The 22,499-nt window shown below is 40.8% G+C and overlaps 1 protein-coding gene across 8 annotated transcripts in view; it reads right to left on the bottom strand.

Moving 5' to 3' along the window:
* Positions 1-22,499, bottom strand: part of cyst (rho guanine nucleotide exchange factor 18 cysts) — a 71,825-nt gene that overhangs the window by 44,318 nt on the left and 5,008 nt on the right. For 7 of the 8 annotated variants that reach the window (XR_016325569.1, XM_089739180.1, XM_089739181.1 and 4 more), the window contains exons 3-7: positions 5,807-5,916; positions 4,424-4,540; positions 3,366-3,486; positions 1,623-1,752; positions 178-283 (exon numbers count right to left, since the gene is read on the bottom strand). Coding sequence is in view for 7 of the 8 variants with exons in the window: in XM_089739180.1 (XP_089595306.1) it covers positions 178-283; positions 1,623-1,752; positions 3,366-3,486; positions 4,424-4,540; positions 5,807-5,916 (584 nt within the window). In the remaining variant the exon portion in view is untranslated. Of the gene's footprint in view, positions 1-177; positions 284-1,622; positions 1,753-3,365; positions 3,487-4,423; positions 4,541-5,806; positions 5,917-16,953; positions 17,292-22,499 lie in introns of those variants that run through there. The other variant, XM_089739184.1, reaches the window with a different exon arrangement.

Here is a 22,499-nt window from a genome sequence, read left to right as displayed (position 1 = left end):
CACAGATATTAAACAGTTAATAAACCACCGTTATTACACATTTAAGCCTGAAGAAACACTATATAGACAAAATAAAAAAAACACACAACTTCACTCCTCGCGTTCCCGCCAAAAGGTCGTGTGACGTAGTGCAGTTGCATTTTACAACGAACTATACAAATACAAATTCGCGCTTACCGCAAGGTCATTGTCGTTCAGCGAGTGGGTGGAGTGTCGGACCGGCCGCGGCACCTCGCCCTCGGACTCCATCGAAGAGAGGGACGCACTGTGCCCGTTCAGGTTACTGGAAACATTTGTGTCATATAAAAACTAGCGATCCGCCCTCGCTTCGCTTCGGAAACTGTAATTTATTATTGATTTCTCCACTATTTAATGGATGTTATTATACATATAAACCTTCCTCTTCAATCACTCTATCTATTAAAAAAAAACACATCAAAATCCGTTGCGTAGTTTTAAAGATTTAAGCTTACATAGGGATATAGGGACAGAGAAAGAGACTTTGTTTTATACTATGTAGTGATAATAATCATATGTCAGATGAAATCGAACATATTTTCACAATTGTTTAAAAGCAATTTCGTAAAAGTCATCGTGGCCTAAAGGATAAGACGTCCGGTGCATTCGTATCTAGCGATGCAACGGTGTTCCAATCCCGCAGGCGGGTATTTTTCTAATGAAATACGTACTTAAGACATGTTTACGATTGACTTTCACGGTGAAGGAATAGCATCGTGTAATAAAAATCAAATCCGCAAAATTATAATTTGCGTAACTGATGGTGGTAGGACCGCTTGTGAGTCCGCACGGTTAGGTACTACCGCCCTGCCTAATTCTGCCGTGAAGCAGTAATGCGTTTCGGTTTGAAGGGTGGGGCAACCGATGTAACCTTAGAACTTATATCTCAAGATGAGTGTCGCATATACGTTGTAGATGTCTATGGGCTCCAGTAACCATAACACCAGGTGGGCTCTACCATTCTAAACAATAAAAAAAACAATGGAAGGTTCGTTTTTTATCTCAAAATCAACCCCGAAGACACCATATTTAACGAAATACCATCCTGGTGCAAAAAAAGCGTTGGTCTCTGGTAAATGTGGTGCTTATTAACGGTAGGCAGCGGCTCGATTCTGCCCCTGGCATTGCTGAAGTCGATGGGCGACGGTAACCACTCACCATCAGGTGGGCCGTATGCTCCTCTACCTACTAGGGCAATAAAACAACTGAATTCCCAGACGAGGTGCCGATTTACCTAAATCAGCACGTACTTGTTACACAGCATACTTACTTACCCTTACATACGCGCTTGTGTATTCCTATCGGTCTTCGAATTCTTGATACAACAGATAGCGTTAGTTTCAAAATAATATGAATTGACTAAAAATTACCATCTTAATAGTGCTATAAACTAAAAATGGTATAATAAAGCCTAATTACTGTTGGCTTTGTGAGGCCTTACGGATGGGCACCGCTATCTTGTTTATTTCCTTGTTCTTCTTTCTTGTTTATTATTTGCCGCGAAACAATCTTGGAACTGGTTTTAAGGGTGAAACCATTGTTACACAATGGAACTTGATTAAATCTCGCGCGGTTCCAAAGTGGGTGGGATTGGGTCGTTATACCTGCGTTGTCTGTGCGCGTCGTGTCGTGCGTCGTGTCGCGTGTCGTGTCGTGCGCCCGGCTCGAGCGCGGCCCACGAGCTGCGGCGTCCCTCATCGCGCCTCTCCCACAGACCCCACTGACGCGATTCACCTGCAAGCCACATTTGTTTTCCCTACCTATGCTGATAGCCTTGAGAGGCTATTTCAGCTTCTTGACGTGCAGGTGAGCTCTTGGGGCTCAAACTAGATGTTGCTAACGCTGGCCCTAGCAAGGACAGTGCTTCGCAGAATCTACCACCGGATCGGAAACGCGACCCACTGAGAAGATCGGGCGAGAAACTCAGTGGGCTGTGTCTGTGGATTAATTCACTCGTCGAGCCCTTTGTCGCAAGCGACGGTTTCAGCGAAGACGGTGACCGATGCTTGTGGTATCTAAAAGCACCGTTAATGGATCGGGAGGATCCGTAATGACGTTTGAGACGACTGACTGTTTGTGACGGTTGACTGTTTACCATTCGGTGCAGAGGATCGGGTATGCGCAAGCACAAACCATACCTCGACATTTAGAGTGTATGCCCACTGAGTTTCTCGCCGGATCTTCTCAGTGGGTCGCGATTCCGATCCGGTGATAGATTCCGCGAATCACTGTTCTTACTAGGGCTAGTCTTAGCAACATCTCCGGTTTGAGCCCCGAGAGCTCACCTACACGCTAGGGTAACGCCGATATAGCCTCTCAAGGCTAGCAACGTAGGTAAAAAAAAAAGTGTATATAGCACCAGATTCGCCTTTGCGAAAGTTTCCATCATACAATTTCGTATGTAGTTTCTGTAGGAATACTTGAATAGGCAAAACTAAAAATATTTAAGTACCATTTTTGTTTACATACTGATGTTTGTCAATACTGTGGATCTTTGTTGTCGAGCAAAAAGTATCTTCTTGTTCTTGTGTTAAAGTATCAACAAACAAAACAGAAAAAAAAAACTTATAAATTGATCGTAATGCTTCAGATTGTTGCCGAATTTCAAACACTCGAAAATGGCTTGTTCAAATATTTACCACAAGAAATATGTATACACAGTTGGTGTTATCATCTGATCATTCTGATCAATTTAAAATTGGAAATACCGTGCCGCCTTTTTATGGTAAGCAGCGGCTTGGCTCTGCCCCTGGCATTGCTGAAGTCTATGGGCGACGGTAACCACTCACCATTAGGTGGGCCGTATGCTTTTCTGCCTACAAGGGCAATAAAAAAAAAAGTGTGGCACTCGGGGACTGCCGCGGTAAAGCTTTTGCATAGCATTTTTTATCAACTTATGCCCATTATAATTAGACAATAATAATATAATATTAACACAATAATAAAATAAGACTACGCTATATTTATAAACATTGACAAAAGCAAAACATTAACTGTCCCCTTCACACTCATAAGCTAGACCGCGCGAGAGAGAGATGGGCAGACTTTTCATGATGCGCATGCAGTGCGACGTCACGCCGCGCGCTTATTCACAAACACTACACAAGCGCAACATGTGAATATGTTGAACGCGAACTACATGGTAGGAGGAGTGGGGGTGTTAGGTTTTATTTTCGTTACGGAATTTCTTGATTAGGTCGCCGCGCTCAAAGCCCAAAAGCTATGCAATAGCTTAAAAAGCCTATCGTAAAGCACTCGTTAGTTTCGATTCGAAGAGTGGGACAGCCGTCATACCTCGACCTCAACATGGCTGGTCGTTTTCAAAAAAGAATTAACACTATACTCACCGCTGCCCTTACGGCTCTGCGAGTAGAATTCCAGATTCGTCGGCGACGAGCATTCCGGTTCGATAACCCCGTCCTTGCAGAGCGAGGGGCATGATGTGCTTAGTCTACTCGTGCCGGTTGCCTGAATGCAATAGATTGGTTTTATTTGTAAACAGAAACAATAAATAATACGTTTGTTGGACGGCTCATCACGAATAATGGTGACTGAAAACACGATGCTCAAACCTGCCAGGGTTCTTTGGAATGATAAGAAGAAAGTCGTCGTGGCCTAAAGGATAAGACGACCTGTGCATTCGTATCTAGCGATGCAAAGGTGTTCGAATCCCGCAGGCGAGTACCAATTTTTCTAATGATATACGTACTTAGCAAATCTTCACGATTGACTTCCACAGTGAAGGAATAACACCGTGTAGTAAAAATCAACCCGCAAAATTATAATTTGCGTAATTACTGGTGGTAGGACCTCTTGTAAGTCCACACGGGTAGGTACCACCACCCTGCCTATTTCTGCCGTGAAGCAATAATGCGTTTCGGTTTGAGGGGTGGGGCAGCCGTTGTAACTATACTGAGACCTTGGTACTCATGTCTCAAGGTGGGTGGCGGCATTTACGGCACTGAATACCTAGTGGCAAACGTACTCTGACAAAAACAACTCCACTGTGTTTCCTGACTAGAACATATCTTGTTCAAACAGTCCTTTGGACAACTAATTATTTCTATGTCCTTGGTATTGCCAATGTCCGCTATAACCAGATACCGAGTGCGCTAAATAATCCTTTTCGTGGATAGCAACTTGCCTGTGCACTTGGCATTGCTAATGTCCGCTATAACCAGATACCGAGGACGCCAAATAATCCTTTTCGCGGACAGCAACTTGCCTGTACCATTAGCATTGCCATCCTCCACAATAACTAGATACCGAGTGCATTAGACAATCCTTATGGTGGACAGCATCTCGCCTTCGCCCTTGACATTGCCAACGCCAACTATAACCAGTTACCAGACCCGCTATCTACTCGACTGCGATTAGGGATCATAAAACTAAATATAAAATTTACCAATAAAGGCAGTGGAGCAGCTCGCATCCGTTGCACGGCAGCATGGAGGCGTCTTAGTTGTTGTAAGCTGTCTTCCAGTACTCCCGGGCTGTGTGGGGTCACGCTTATGGTTGGCACCTGTAAGGCGATTAAAGCTGAGTTCAACTAATTTGTTTGGTGTAGCTGTGGTATTCTTATTTTTCTGGATGAGGTTTTTTTTTCCCCTGCCTATGCTGATAGCCTTGAGAGCCTATATCAGAGTTACCCTAGTTTGTAGGTGAGCTCTCGGGGCTCAAACCAGGAGGTATGGCGGAGGAGGATAAGGATTCTTTAATCAACAAAAGCTCCCCATGCCATGGTAAGGGAAGTCTGATCTACGTGGATCTATATTTTTTTCACAATGTTGTCTATTATTTTGTGGAAAAAAGTCATATTTTCTGTTTGCTCCGCTGCTGAAAGCACCTAAAGGGTCTTATTTCATGAACAATTTTGGTCCTCATAATGAGACTGTGCTGGAGGTAAAATTTTTACATGGTATATATCAATTTTGATACATTATATTCCACTATCCAGGCGATTTGATTGTGTAATGCACTACCGGCTGCAGCGAGAAGTGCTCCGACTTTAAACTGCTTTAAAATAATGATGAATGAACATCTGCTTGGTATTGTTTGTTTGTACAACCTTTACCATTTCCATACTGTTGATTTATTATGTGTATGTAAGTGTATTGGTATGTACATCATATAGTGTTTTTATATTATATATGTACTAGACGATAACCGAACTTTGCTCGTCTTTTTTTTGATAAAGCCATCTTGTTGTGTCTTTAAAGCAGTTAGTTGCTCTCAATTAAAAAAAATAGTATTATTATTCGCCAATAGATGTCGGGAAGAGTCATAAAGTTCATTATCCATAAAGTTGATTATTGAAAACACGAACAAAACAACATTTTCTAAAAATAAATCGTAGCTAGATCGATTTATCCCTCTGAAATCCCCTGTATACTAAATTTTATGAAAATCGTTGGAGCCGTTTCCGAGATTCAGATTATATATATATACAAGAATTGCTCGTTTAAAGGTATAAGATATTGTAGATACATACTTATTGCATATATGTATTTTCTTCATTATTCCATAATGTGCGTCAAGGCTTGGTCTATTTTGATATAATCACTCTAAATATTGTTTGGAAGAGATCGCGTTTAGCGATAAGACCGCCTATTGTACGATTATAGCCTGTTGACTGTTTTTGAATGTCAATTGTGTGATGGTGTGCAACAAAGTATATTCCCTCCCCTCTACCATACCCAACTCCTAAGCTAACGCGTACTAAACTCATACTAACAGGTTTGTTCGGCAAAAACAATAGTTTTTAAAGATAGTGGCACAATGAGCTCACCTGTGCTCTGGCGGCAGCCATGTTCGGTGGTGGTGTGGATCTCGTCACGTGCTCGGTGACCTCGTCTTCGCTGCTGTCGGAACGAGTGTCCGAACTGCCGCCCACCTCGTCTGTGAATACACATTAAGCCAAATCATAACAGGACACTAGAGTATTAAAAATATATCCTTTTATTAGAACTCTGACTAGGTTTACTTTATTGCTTAGATGGACGGACGTGCTCACAGCCCATCTGGTGTTAAGTGGTTACTGGAGCCCATGGACATCTACAAAGTAAATGCGCCACCCACCTTGAGATATAAGTTCTAAGGTCTCAGTATAGTTACAACGGCTACCCCACCCTTCAAACTGAAACGCATTAACTGCTGATAGAAACAAATTAAAGATCTTTACCTAAGCTACTGTTTCTATTTTATAGACTAAAATACATAAATATATTTATTTATTTATATAATTAGTATTTTTTTCACTGGTGGTAGGAGGTCTGCAACGCATAATGCGCTACCTTGGCTACGTTGTCCGCAGAGGTGTAGACAGACCTGGGCCTCGAATCAATTCGGAAATACATGAAGTCAGCGTCGGAACGATACTTCGATAAGGCTATGCGTCATGATAATCGCCTTATCGTTGCCGCCGCTGACTACTCCCCGAATCCTGATCATGCAGGAGCCAGTCACCGTCGACGCCCTAGACACGTCCTTACGGATCCATCAGATCCAATAACCTTTGCATTAGATGCCTTCAGCTCTAATACTAGGGGCAGGCTTAGGGACCCCGGTAACCGTACTCGTCGAACTCGACAAAGAGGTCGACGTGCAACCTAACCCATGCATCAGCCCGCTGAGTTTCTCGCCGGATCTTCCCAGCGGGTCGCGATTCCGATCCGGTAGTAGATTCATTCGCGAAACAATTGCTCTTGAGTTGTTAGGTCTCCTTCGGAGGCGCTCGGGCAGTTATTAGCAAATCCCACCCCTCTTGGCTGAGCCTTTGCTCGCCCACCTGTCCTGGTGAAACTGGAAAGGCCATCGGGCCACCAGTAAATTTTCAATCATAAAAAAAAAAAAAAAGGTGTAGACAACTTGGAACGTCTGATGGTCACTGGGAAAGTAGAAGGAAAACGTCCTAGAGGCCGGAGCCCCAAACGTTGGTCCGACCAGATCTCCGAGCAAACCAGCGGACCACTTAGCGCTGCACTACACCAGGCAACTGACCGGAACCGATGGAGGCTGACAGTCGACAAGCTAAAACGGAGTCACGATCCTCAGCAATGAGGGAGCGATTGGAGAAGAAAGGTAGGAGGTAGGAGGTAGGAGGAGGTGGTAGGTGGTAGAGGACCTTGTGAGCCCGGGTAGTTACCACCACCCCGGCTATTTCAGCCGTGAAGCAGTAATTCGTTTCAGTTTGAAGGGTGGGGCAGCCGTTGTAACTATACTGAGACCTAAGAACTTATATCTCAAGGTGGGTGGCGCATTTACGTTGTAGATGTCTATGGGCTCCAGTAACCACTTAACACCAGGTGGGCTGTGAGCTCGTCCACCGATCCAAGCAATAAAAAAAAAAGATGAATAAATGATATCCTTTAAAGCCACATTATATACATTTTATTTACAGTAAAGGTACAAAAGAAAGAAAAAAGAATATCGAACATTTTCCGCAATTACATCTGAACCGAACCTCCTTGAAAACTTTTAAGGTATCCCCTCTGCGTTTGAACCTCGTAAGATGTTTCATCGCAGTATTGAAACCAAAATGAAAAGTTATTACGGAACTTTAACCATACCGTTTGATGTTTATCTAAAGACTTCTAAAATAATAACATTTTCCTCTCTCGATAACATCCGAAATATGTTGAGTATTTTACTCACTATGCGTTCCCGACGTAGCAAAGTGAAGGTTATTACAGGAATTTTGAAGTTAGCCTATTTCAACAACGACTACCTATATCAGTATTGCAAAGGTTTTAGTTAGTCAAATAAGCACCTACAATTAATTGAACAGCGTTGGAATATGGGAAAAGTATTTTTTTTATTTTTTTTTATTGCTTAGATGTGTGGACGAGCTCACAGCCCACCTGGTGTTAAGTGGTTACTGGAGCCCATAGACATCTACAACGTAAATGCGCCACACACCTTGAGATATAGTTCTAAGGTCTCAGTATAGTCAGGTGTATACTAGAATTTTTAAATGAAAAAAGAAATTTTGGATAAAACTTGAAAAAAATTCGATTCCAAACCTAAGATTAATTTTTAATTTCATGTAATTTATCGGAAACGCAAATTGGCAGAGGTGACACCAAAATTCGCTGGTGTGCCGTCAGAGCGTTCACACAACATATGCATCTTTGGCTTTGCACACCTTTGCTTGTAATTTTAATAGCAAAATAAAAAATAGAGGTTGAACCCGTTGGCCTTTTTTTAGGATTAAAATATTACTGGTGGATCGGAGGCATTTCCAGTTTCAACAGGACAGGTAGGCGAGCAAACACACAGCCAGGAGGGGTGGTATTTGCTTACAGCTGCCCGAGCGCCTCCGAAGGAGACCTAACAACTCCAGAAAAGCTGCTTCGTGAATGAATCTACTACCGGATTGGAATTGTGACCCGCTGAGAAGATGCGGCGAGAAACTCAGCGAGCTGATTCATGGGTTAGATCAAGGATCAGAGTGTGGAGCAAAATAACCCAAGGTTGGACGAGACTTCAATTGAGCACCGATCCTAAATGACAGTAAAACAATCGAGCATCTAGTCCCGAAATAACCCAATCATCAAACATTGCGTGCGATTTCGAAAATTACATAATAAAAATCCAATATTTTTTTCTATGAAACAATTGTTTCCTTGTAAATCCATCTTAATTTCCTATTAGATATCCAGTCCGGACGGAGAGAAGTGAAGTGAGTTAACGGAACCGGAAATTGGTTTTCAAACCAACATTTATATCTAGAGACACAAGCTCGGCCTTACTTGCCGATAAAATATTGTGTGACAGTTTTTTTTTTTAATAACTTATATTACTTAGTTTATGTTTTGTTTTTTTCTTAAATTTTATAATTTACTAATTTTACTAATTTATACCATATTCTAAGTACGTACACACGTACCGAGTCTTCATTCCCGCAAAGAACCAAAGGGAAACGGGGGTGACTGAAAATCAGCGCTGTTCGATTTATCAACCTTGAACAGCAATAGCTGAGCCACCACCTCCTTTTGCCTTTTTCTCTTTTTTTTTCTTTTCTTTTTTTTGTATTTCATTTTATGATGTGAAAGGCAATAAATGATTTTTATTATTATTATTATATTAGTCTTTTTAATTAAAACCACATTTACGGTTCAACTCGAGATTTATCATGTTCGTTTTGGAGTTGCGCTCCAATCACACCTATTTCACTGGCTGGTCCGACACAGGTAGACTCTTCTTTTTCTTCACCTTATCCCACTAGGTGGGGTCGGCACAGCTAATTTTTCCTTTCCATTCTCTTCTATCAGCCGTCATCTCAACACTCACTCCTCTCTCTCTCTCTCTCATATCGTAATTCACACACTCCATCCATGTCTTCTTCCGTCGACTTTTTTTCTTTCCTACATTAGCTGATGGTCTAGCGAGACCATGTCGAGCCCTTCGTCGCAAGTGACGGGTTCGACGAGAACGATGACCGGTGCTTGGGGTACCTAAAAGCACCGTTAGTGGATCGGGAGGATCCGAGATGACATGTTTTGGGCGACGTCGACCGTTTACCATTTGGTCCGCAGGATCGGCTATGTAGTTACCGGCGGCCACCATGAGCGGGTTCTCGTGTCGTGCCGCTTTATCGAAATGGTTCGATCGACCTCTTCCCCCTCTACAATACAAGACTAATACAAAATTTACTCATCCTTTCCCTACTTATGCCCCTTATTTCCTGCTCATCTCTTACAATCATAACGAAACAAATCATTTGTCTGTTTGACATCAAAATCTAAACCTAATTTTTGTTCTAAAAAAAATAGCAAGAGCAATGTAATATCTGAAACGACAATGTAATAAACCCCGGGCTCATCCATTATTATCCCTGTTCAAGTACACAACATTACGCGGCACTCAAAATGCATATTCGCAATTGCTCGAACGACCTACTTTTCACATCGCAGGTCAAGGCTCGTACAACGCAACCCTGCAACCGATCTGAAATGATCTCTATCTAGATCTGACATTACAGAAATTTCCTTGGTCTTTGCAGGTCATGTGGAATTGGTTAGGCGGTCTAAATAGGACGTGGAGCGAATTTTAGCGAATAGCGGTGCACGCAAGAAGGGGTGACGCTAGGGAGATATTTATAGATGTCCTATTATTGCCGGACACTGTAAAATTTCCATTAAAACAAGATTTTTTTTTTTCTAGATAAAAAAAAATCGGTTGTCTGTAAAGTCGGGTTACTGACGATAGTTGAACGTGACAACGTCATAAGAAAATACTGATGGAATGGTTTCATTTTTCAATTATCGCAATTATCGTTGCTATAAACAATTGACACCACATTCACTTTTCACTGAACTTCATACTTGACGAAGACATGTTTTTTTTTTTTTTTTTTTATTGCCTTTGTAGGCAGACGGGCATACGGCCCACCTGATGGTGAGTGGTTACCGTCGCCCATGGACTTCAGCAATGCCAGGGGCAGAGCCAAGCCGCTGCCTACCGCTTAATACTCTCCACAAGCCTCGTTTGAAGAAGAAAATGTCAATGTATTATTGTATAGCAGCTGTCCACGCGGATGCATCCCTCACTCAAGTAGGAGAGAGACAGTTGTCGAACGCTGCCGAACGCGGAGGCCGATTGTGCCTCTTTGTCGCTCGTTGCGCGCTCTCGCTTGCACTACAAGCTTTAAATGGAACGCCTCAGAGTGAGGTAACGCCGCGTGAGTCACGTTTTTTCGTGCGTGCAGCCGGCTCCATCGAATTATAAAACGTTTTCACGTCAAAAAGATTTTAACCGCGATGCGATTTCAAGCTGAACCTTTATAAAGTATATTTTTCTTTACCAGAATGCAAAAGACCCGAAGTTTTAATGGTATTTAGGGCGCCTCGTAAGCCGAAGTCATTGTTTCGGGATTAAGCACGTACCATTTCTTTTATCGCGAGTCGCACGTAACGTGAATTAACGAGTACTTAACGAATACTTTTCAATGTACCTATTAAAAATGTTAAAAGCATGACTAACGGCTTTAGGCATGTCTAACTGAAGGATTAGTTAAAGTAACATGAGATAAAAAGGACATTAACTGTTAAATCGTCGTTCATAATCAATATGCTACTTAAAATAAAGTGCGACATAACTTAGTAGGTGCAACTTAGGCTTCGACGATGATTGCTTAAAGAGCAGAGAGCTTAAGTGATATGATCATACGTTGAAATAAACACATTGATTTGTTTACTATTTACAGTTTGGTATTTGCACTTTTAGTACAGAATAAACTTTTTTTTTCTTTCGCTTAGATGGGTGGACATGCTCACGATCCACCTGGTGTTAAGTGGTTACTGGAGCCAATAGACATCTACAACGTAAGTGCCGCCACCCACCGTGACCCACCTTGAGATATGAATTTTGAGATTATTAGCTTAAAATATGTAATATAAATACAGTATCGAAATTTTACATTGCCATTTTTCCCCCTACCTATGCTGATAAGAGAGGCTATTTCAGCTTTACCCTAGCGTGTAGATGAGCTCTCGGGGCTCAAACCGGAAGTGTTGCTAACACTGGCCCTAGCAAGAGCAGTGCTTCGCAGAATCTACCACCGGATCGGAAACGCAACCCACTGAGAAGATCCAACGAGAAACTCAGTGGGCTCACATGAAATGTTAACGGGTATTATCTATGAAAATAAATAAACTATTAAGAATATAACGTAACCCAGCATAGGTAGAAAAAAAAATTTACTCCTTGGTATAAATGTCTTCATACCGTCAAGGAAGTAGGAATTGCCTGCGCTTAATTTAATTTCTCAATAAAATTACAATAAGGAACTAGCCACGAACCCAAGTTCGAAGTTTTGACCTGGATCACCGGTCTGAGATTAAGCCGAAAAATATTTTTACCGTCGTGAAAATACGATGTTTAACTTCACCACAATCGATTACGAACGAAACAAAAATGTTTTGCAGCAACCAACATACGTTGAAGAGCCCAGTCGGTTGTAGAATCTGAGTATTTGTAATCTTGTGGGAAAGTAAACATGATATCAGATAATCAGGCGATGCCATATAAAATAACTTTTCTTCGGAATCGCTTGACAACGATCGGAATGTGAATATTATTGATTACTCTCCAGCCAAATCAAGTATTAAAATTGGATTTACACACGGATCCTCCTGATTTTAGGTACGTCAAGTCCTGATCACCGCCCACGCCGAACCCGTCCCTTGCGACGAAGGGCTCGACGAGCGAATTAACCCACAGACACAGCCCACTGAGTTTCTCGCCGGATCTTCTCAGTGTGTCGCGTTTCCGATCCGGTGGTAGATTCTGCTAAGCACTGCTCTTACTAGGGCCAGTGTTAGCAGCACTCCCGGTTTGAGCTCCGGGACCTCACCTACTAGCTCAGTAAATATAGCCCTTCGAGGTTATTAGAATAGGTAGGAAAAAAGATGTGTGGTGTCGTGGGACACCGGATAGGAACGAAGTTGCTTATTATAAAAATATTAATTTTAAGTTCTATTCGAGGTATAAAAAAAAAAAAACTGGAGGTTTCGCAACAACCCACGGTCATTCGGTAACGTGCGAACTTATTGTGGTACACTTCATTCACGGTTGTTTGCATAAGAGTTAGTGTATTGCGCAAACGAACGCTCTGAGATCGTGATCAATGAATGATAAAAAAATATGTTATTTTTTGTACGTTATTACAAAGTTAAGTCGTACACTGTGTGCATTACTAATAAAAATCTTACGTTACGGACGTTTTTCCCGGTTAGGGTGGTACCCCTCCGCATCGTCCCATAAGGAACTACTTTCCAAAAAAATTGATTTAAAATAAATATTGAGGCATATGGACCAACCAATTCAGCGGCGAAGTCTCAACGACAAGAAATTAAAGTCTCAGTTGTATATGCCCCACCCTTCAAAGCTGAACGCGCAACTGAATCTTTGAATCGATGATGATCAATGAAAGCTTCGCGGCAGAATTAGATAGGATGATCGTGTCTGCGGCCTTTCGATCCGCCCAACAAACTGAAAACCTTAACAATAAATAAACCTATTTTCTTTTTTATTTACAAAACATGCCTTATGCCGAATATAGCAATTATTTCTTGCTAAGAATTTTAATTTATACCTTTTACGTGCAATTCACGCGGCCAAAAACACAAACACACGCACACACGCACCGTTTAATGTGTTGACGCAATTTAAGGAATCTAATTAAGTATGTCGTAACTCCGATTACCAGGACAATGAAACTCCTATCTTCTTATATTAGAAGCGTTATACGACTTATAGGTGAGGGACGTTAAACATTTTTATGGGCAACATTATTCCGCACATTTATTTAGTTTGATGGGTTGAAAAAGGGCACGCTGTCGTTTTTGTTCGATGTTACTTAGAGAAATACCTCCTTTTTCATAAATGAATATTTCCATCACGATAACGTAAGGCATGTCATACAGGACGACAATATGTTCGGTTATTAACTAAGAATCACTACTGTTCGCCCAATGAACATGCAATAGTTTTGATTAAAACGACTTTACGGTTTTTAACCCTTTGAGCGCGAACCGTCGATATATCGACTCTCTATTAACGCGCATAAAGTAAGGAGCGTCGGAATACCGACTATTGCGACATATGTCGACCTCTACGGATTTTTTTTAAATAATTTAATAAAATTAATAAAAATACATTTAAAATTATTTTGCTCTGAATTTAGCATTGATTTATGTATTATTTATTTATACTTTTTTTCAAAAACCCTTTAACGAATTATGCAAAATATGTAAAAACAAGCTCAACACTAAGCGCTTTTTCACGAAGTCTCAATCGTATATAACAACTTTCCCACCCTACGAACCGAAACGCATAACCAGTTCAAAGCAGATATAGGCGGGACTACACGTCCGTGATGGCTACCAGCACGACAGGACGGGCCAACGTTCAACCTTGAGATTTTTGGTCTTCATAGAAAACGAGAACAGTTTAAGTCGTCGTGGCCTAAAGGATAAGACGTCCGGTGCATTCGTATCGAGCGATTCCGCAGGCGGGTACAAATTTTTCTAATGAAATACGTACTCAACAAACGTTCACGATTGACTTCCACGGTGAAGGAATAGCATCGTGTAATAAAAATCAAACCCGCAAAACTATAATTTGCGTTATTACTGGTGATAGGACCTCTTGTGAGTCCGCACGGGTTGGTACCACCAGCCTGCCTATTTCTACCGTGAAGCAGTAATGCGTTTCGGTTTGAAGAATGCGGCAGCCGTTGTAACTATACTAAGACCTTAGAACTTATATCTCATCTTTTAGGATTTAGGGCTCCAGTAACCGCTTAACGACACGTGGGCTTTGAGCTCGTCCACCCATCTAAGCAACAACAAAAAAAAAAAACAATTATAAAAAAACGCGACCCTGAACAAGCCTAACCGTGTTTTTAACATACCCGACCAATAGACCAATAGACCTTACACGTATTCTTAGAACTACCGTAAAACGCGAAATGATATCCGTGACTTCGAATTATACCGTTGCAAATGCTCTTAGCTCACTGTTGAGCGCCCTAATCAAGGCATGAAGTATTATGCAAATTCATGATGTCATACTAAATAATATTATTGAAAAATTATTTTAACATTTTTTGGAGAGTCATGGATATAATTAAAACTAGTCTTAGGGTTCGATTTCGCGTGATAACAAGTCGTCCTTGACTAAGAAAACTATAAAGCATTGCGCCTGGTGTTACCACGTCTTGTGAACCCGCACGGGTAGATTACCACCACCATGCCTTTTCCTGTCGTGAAGCAGTAATGCCTTTCGGTTTGAAGGCCGGGGCAACGGTTGCACTATAAAAACTGAGACTCATATCTCAAAGTGGGTGGCTGCATTTACGTTGTTGATGTCTATAGGCTCCAACAACCACATAACACCAGGTGTTCCGTGAGTTCGTCCACCTATCTAAGCAATAAAGAAATAAAATAAAAAGTCTCCGAATGAAATAATGATGACAATAAAAAAGAGGAGATTGAACCTTAAAGTAGTCTTAATGAACTTGAATGATTAAGACTTCAATTTCCCTTTCAAGTGTTTTCGTTGATATAAGTGCGCCGATGAAACAAAACCAGATTGGTTTTAATTTCCTATAGCAGCTAATGAATATCACAACGCGAACGCTTTCCACCAACCTAAAAGGACGTCGCAGTCCTGTCTAATCCTTGAAATCGGAAAGGGATCCGCGTACTAACCCGTTTCACCTCGTCGAATTCTAACTACAGCCCTCAGAGTTACTCGCCATTCCGATCCGGTGGTAGATTCTGCGAAGCACTACTCTTGCTAGGGCTAGTGTTGGCAATTTCTCCCAAGTTGAGCCCGTAAGCTCACCTAGCTATTCACGCGAAGCTGGAATAGCCGCTTAGGCTGCCAGCGGATAGGTAGGATAAAAGAAGACCTGTTTAAGCTCACAGCATACCCTTAGCACAAGTAACAATTTAATACACCGGTAAAAAATAATCATTTAAATAAAGTACGGTAGTCGCGCGAAAACCAAATGCAGAAAAATCATGACTAGAATAAAGGGTTTCTAAAACTAAAATATCACTCGGTTTTCTTAATAGATTTTTGTAGCTGTCGAAAATAAATTGACTAAAGCATATTTATACCGAATACCTTTAGGGTTACATTTCGCCTAAAATCTTTAACAGATTTAAACAGAGACCTCTAAAATGTCAATGTATTCATATCCTAAAATGTCGAATCGTATTTAAATCATAATCAAATTTTGGATTGATAATGCCAATAGTTGTACAAAAAAACAGTTCATGGGATATTTATTCAATGAACAAAGATAATAAAAATGCCTTCATAGTTTAATGTTTAATAATAATATTCGTTGTTTCCAAAATCTCATCAAAATCTCAGAATTGTGTACAGTTACATGAATATTAATAATAAACAATATGCCCAAACCAATTTAAGATGTATGAGTACTTTTGATACGTTCGTATCAAAATTACTTAAGTCCACAATGCGGTTATAATTTTTAATGTATTGCTATATCGAGGGGTAAAAGGCTATTAGGATTAAGCAACATTTTGCTTAACACGCGACATTTATCTTTGTAATTAAAGGTGCGTTTTATTTGGTACTAGATGAACCCCGCGGTGTTACCCGCGGTTATTGTCGTACCACGGTTAACGCTGCGAGGCGAAGTTAATCCAAAAAATGTAGCCTAAGTTACTCCTTATATTATCAGGTACAGTGAAAGTCCCGTCAAAATTGCTCCAGCCGTTCCTGACATTAGCCAGAACAAACAGACAGACAGACCGACTGACAGACAGACAGACAGACGAAATACATTTTTGGTGTATCTACCGTGTATACATAGATATGCATTTAGTAAAAAGCGGTTATATAATATTACAGACACTCCAATTTTATTTATTTGTATAGATTAGCATCAACAGTTCGATGTTTTTAATTGAACTTCAATTAACTTTATTCATATACCTAGCTGAAGTTTTTTTGTTATGATATCTTTTCCAAATTATAAACTTTAAATTCCTCTCCTGTAAAGTTTCTCTAAACGTTCAAACCATTCACTTCAGCCTTTCATCCCTCGATATGTATGTACAAAGGTAAGACTTAGCTATAATTCAATATGCCCAAACAACTTTTTATACATTTTTAACAGTAGGCAGCGGCTTGGCTCCGCCCCTGGCATTGCTGAAGTCCATGGGCGACCGTAACCACTCACCATCAGGTGAGCCTTATGCTCGTCTGCCTACACGAGCAATAAAAAAAAACTTTAAACTTCAGCCCTTAAATTGGACATATTTTTTTCTCGCAAACTTTTATTTCTTACCTACCTACACCTGGTCTTTAACTAAATTCACCTCTTTCAAGTTACAAATGTTCTATTACGTCATCTTGGTATTAAAATTAGAACGCAACAAGTTCAATACTTACCGACTATGACCAAGTTGGACTACATCTTCGTATCCCACTAATTCATTTAACACTGTTCACACATCCAATGAATCCGAATTAAACATAACAATTTAAAAAAAAACAACAAGAAAGCTTGTTTAAAGTTAAAATGTATATCGATTTTGGGAAATTAATTTGATACTTTAACTAATATGAAAAACGTAACTGGTTTTTTAATTATTATTATTTTTCAAATAGATCCGTGGCTTCAGCACACGTATTGTGGGTTTCGCGAAAATCTATTTGTTATTTTGACAGGTCCGACCAGCGCCGGGCCGCCTTCACCTTTGTGAGGGCTCCGCCTTAACGCGCAGTCGCGGGATCGATCCTGACGACGCCTCCGCCGAGGTTAAACTATTCAACAACTAGTCGATAGGGAGTTTTCGAGATGGTATGTGCAAATTGGAAACATTTGAAATGCGCTGTTGCAAATTATTGAAATCGCATTACGGAATATTTTATTACGTAGGAATATCTTATACCTTTAAACGAACAATTCTTGTATATATATATATGTATATATAATCTGAATCTCGGAAACGGCTCCAACGATTTTCATAAAATTTAGTATACAGGGGATTTTGGGGGCGATAAATCGATCTAGCTACGATTTATTTTCAGAAAATGTTGTTTTATTCGTGTTTTCAATAATCAACTTTATCGATAATCAACTTTATGACTCTTCCCGAAATCTGTTGGCGAATAATAATACTATTTTTACTGCTTTAAAGACACAACAAGATGGCGTTATAAAAAAAGAAAAAGAAAAACGAGCAAAGCTCGGTCATCATCTACTTATTAATTATCTAAGAATGTATATAAATAAATAAAATTGCATTGGTTTCAGTGTTGAAAAGATAATTAAATATTCCAGTATTTTTGGGAGATTTTTCTTTAACATTATACTGCCATCTACATACATCCGAACTTCATATGGCAGTTATTTGCTAAGCTTACGTCAAGCACGAATTATTTTTTACTTATATTTGTACAGCGTGAGCCTGCAGCATATAAAACTTTAGGTTTTTTTGGGTTGAGAGAATAACTGTTGGCTTGAAGGACTTTTCAGCGATAGAACGGGTAGTTGACTTAAGGGCAGTTGCTTCGCAATTTACTATCGGATCGCTTTTTTTTTCCTACCTAAGTATCCGCGTCGCCTTAACTAGTAGGTGAGCTCACGGGGTTCAAACCTGATGACGTTGGTAACATGAACCCTGGCAAGAACCGTGCTTCGCAGAATCTACCACATGATCGGAAACGCGACCCACTGAGAAGATCCGGCAAGAAACTCAGTGGGCTGTGTCTGAGGGTTAATTTACTCGTCGAACCCTTCGTCGCAAGTGACGGGTTCGACGAGAACATGGCCGGTGCTTGAGGTACCTAAAAGCACCGTTAGTGGATTGAGAGGATACGAAATGTCGTGTTTGGGGCGACGTCGACTGCTTTCCATTCTGCCCACAGGATCGGGAATGTAGTTACCGGCGGCCACGATGAGAGGGTTCTCGTGTTGTGCCGCTTTATCGAAGTGGGGATTGCAATAGTAGCCCGCTGAGTAACTCAGTATCCTGGTGTTATCATTTCACCCGAATATGAAGAGCCACACGTTCACAGGCAAGACTTGACAAGTCATTCTGCCATGATAAAGATGTGTTAACATCACGTTCTATTTTAATTTAAGCAACAAAATAGCCCTTATAGTCTTTGTGTTACGGTTGACAACTCTATGGCAACAAAAACAATCTTTGTGTTGCGGTTGACAACCCTATAATGACAGGGGAACCGCGTCCGGCTCGACACCGGTCTCGACGGAAGCAGGTGTCGTCACAAAGTTCGAATGTGCAGCCTATTATAATTGACGATGGATGGATATGAATGAATTCGTTTGTATGTTTTGTTTCATCTATATATCTATTACTATTAGATAGATATATAGATGATACTCCGTCATGCATATGCATGACGGAGTATCACTTTATAATGTCTCGACCATTTTAGTTGATTTTCACAACGAAGAAATAAATAAAGACAGTCAGACACAATTTTTTGCTTTGGCTTAAGGACTTCCGTTTTCTTTTATTTGGTTTACTAGCCGTTAATGAACTTTAGGGATTTTTTTTATTTCAGTATTATGTCAATATAAATTGCCATACGCATGACGGTGTATCACTAAACTTGATAATGGCTGTACCATTTTAGTAGATTTTCACAGCGAAGCCAAGTTAGACACCATTTTTTGGTTTGTGTTAGAGGACTTCCGTTTTGCTTTTATTTTGTTTACTAGCCATTAATGAATGAACTTTAGGGTATTTTCTTTTTCTACCTAACTGCTGATAGTGGAGGGGCTATTCCAGCTACGTTCGGATGGGTAGAACAATCAATACAAAAAAATGAAACAGATTCAAAAAATAACAACCAGATAAGTACTGTTCTCTCCGTTTGTCAACACATTTTTTTTGTTTTTTTTTTCTAACTCTTCGCTGGTAGCCTATTCCAACTACGCCGTGACTGGTAGGTGAGCTCACGGGCTCAACCTGAAAGAATTTGCTAATAAACCCTGGCAAGGGCAGTGCTTCGCAAGAATCTACTACCGGATCGAAATCGCGACCCACTGAGAAGATTCGACACGAAACTCAGTGGGCTATTTTTTTAGTAAATAGTGATGTGTTGTAGTATCATTTTTTATTTTTTATTTAGTACTTTTTTTCCAAACTATTATTTTAAAAAACAAAATAGAACATTTACAAAATAAAATATTCATTATTAAAAACGGTGTAACTAATCCTTATTTACATAGCCCATTGTATTTTTAAGAGAGCTCAATAACAAAGCAAAAACACACAACAAGATAAAACGTACTTACAACTATTCATAGCCCACAAAATGTTTTATTAATAAGGCCATAGATATCTTCCGGGGTTTCACGAGCGTCATATTCGGAATAAATAACTTGAATTGTACTTGAAGTGGAAGCTCAAGGTATATTGACTGAACACCGACACATCAACATTTACTAGATGATGACAGAGCTTTGCTGGTTTTTTTTTTAAATTACGCCATCTTGTTGTGTCTTTAAAGCGGTTAGTTGCCCTCAATTAAAAAAAAATAGTATTATTTAATAGTAGTATAGACGAGAATTGTTGGGTTCCGTTTGGATGTGGATGAGTATGTACGGGTCGTCCGGACTTGTAGTGTAATATGGTAAAGGTAAGTACCTAAGTAGGCGCCGTCGGTGTTCGGATAATAAATTAAATACGACACCTTGCACACTAATTAAATGTTTATTAAAAGTTACACTTAGTCCACACCAGAACACAAAACAGTCTATATTATTATAATTATGAAGAATTGAAGGTTACGAGCACAGATAGATATTCAGTTTATAAACAGTACACAGAAGACACTTTACACGACAGTGCGCCACCCACCTTGAGATACAAGTTCTAAGGTCTCAAGTATAGTAACGACGGCTGCCCCACCCTTCAAACCGAAACGCATTACTGCTTCACGGCAGAAATAGGCAGGGTGGTGGTACCCACCCGCACGGACTCACAAGAGGTCCTACCACCAGTAATTACGCAAATTATAATTTTGCGGGTTTCATTTTTATTACACGATGTTATTCCTTCACCGTGGAAGTCAATCGTGAACATTTGTTGAGTACGTATTTCATTTGAAAAATTGGTACCCGCCTGCGGGATTCGAACACCGGTGCATCGCTCAACACGAATGCACCGGACGTCTTATCCGTTAGGCCACGACGACTACTAAGCGTCACATTGACGCGGCACGATAAATTGTCGTGTGTGTATGTCTGTTTTGTATGTAATGTAGTAATAATTTATGAATAGATATGTTATATGTGTGAATGTATACTCTGTGTGTATTAATAATTTATTATATAAGTTTTATATTGTGAAGAGTAAATGTGTGTGCATGAAATGTGGGATAAGCCCACATCACTCCCCCCCAGAGACCTGGTTAGGGGCGATAAAAATCCGGGAATCTGACATGTCGACCGGAACGTGTAGTTATAGGTGCAGTTCTCTCAGGTGGTGGAGCTACCGCAACATCGGGTTCAGATATGGCAGGTGAAAGTGCATTACCTAACAGGCCTTCATGAACAGTAAGGTAATACGCAGGTTTTAAACGGTCTATCGAGACGGTGACAGAGTTACCTTTAATTAAAAGTTTGAACGTCTTGTCACGTCGTTCTAATACTTTATGAGGACCTGTATATGCTGGCGTAAGAGGAGGGCGCGAAGCATCTTCACGTAGAAAGACGTACTCCGCGTTCTTGAGCTCTTTGAAAATAAAAATATTTTCTTTGTTATGGCGAGAGGCGGGAACCGGTTTTAATTTCTCGGCGAATGAGCGTAGACGAGCCGTAAAATCTGATAGATCAGTAGTACAGGCTGTGCTCGGCTCGAAGAATTCGCCGGGAAGTCTTAACGGCTCGCCGTAAAGCAACTCAGCGGACGAAGTCTGTAAGTCCTCCTTGAATGCGCTACGGATACCAAGTAGTACAAAAGGTAGGACTTCTGACCAATTGTCGTTAGCGTGGCATACGATGGAAGCTTTTAGCTGCCTGTGGAAGCGTTCCACAAGACCGTTACACGCGGGATGGTAGGCAGTTGTGCGTTTGTGCTGGAATCCAGTAGTTTTTGCCAGATACTGAAACAGCGCGGACTCGAATTGACGGCCGCGGTCTGTAACAATATCTGTCGGGCAACCGAATCGGGATATCCAGCCTGAAATCAGTGCCTTAGCCTGACAATCTGGATGTGCCAGGAGTGCCGCGTTAGAGAGGCTTTCCTTGGTCTTTGCGAAAGCTTTCAGAGCAACGTCATTAAGGCTAATAGGAGTGGAGCCTTTGACTGAACCCATAAGTAGGGCGTTAAGGGGAGCTTGTATTTGGGCAGCATTAGGCAGAAACCGCCTATAAAAATTGGCCATACCTAAAAACCGTCTAAGCGTCCTAACGTCTTTGGGTGGGGGAAAGTTATTGATGGCTTGTACCTTCTCGTCCAGTGGTTTGGTTCCGCTCTCCGAGATACGGTAACCTAGAAAAGTTACCTCGGGAGCCCCAAAAACACACTTGGACAAGTTGATTACCATCCCGTAGTCCCTAAGTCTGGTAAATACTTGGCGCAGATGCTGCTCATGCTGAATGCTGTCCCTGCTAAATATGAGAAAATCGTCCAAATAACAGTAAACGAAATCTAGCCCGCGCATCATCTCATCTACAAATCTTTGAAATGTTTGGCTAGCATTTCGTAGCCCAAATGTCATGAAAGGAAATTCATACATTCCAAAGGGGGTGGTGATCGCGGTTTTTGGTATATCTTCGGCACAGACTGGTATTTGGTTGTAAGCTTTAACAAGGTCAATGGTGCTAAACGTACTACAACCAGTGATATTGTGCGCAAAGTCGTGTATATGACGTACTGGATACCTATCTGGGATAGTCCGAGCGTTGAGTTGCCTATAGTCACCACAAGGGCGCCAACCGTTGTCTTTTTTCGGTG

Source organism: Bombyx mandarina, chromosome 28, assembly GCF_030267445.1.
Source record: "Bombyx mandarina strain Sakado chromosome 28, ASM3026744v2".
In the NCBI taxonomy this organism is placed as follows: Eukaryota; Metazoa; Arthropoda; class Insecta; order Lepidoptera; family Bombycidae; genus Bombyx; species Bombyx mandarina.
The sequence above is the reverse complement of the archived record's forward strand: the minus strand, read 5'-3'. Positions and strand labels throughout refer to the sequence as shown.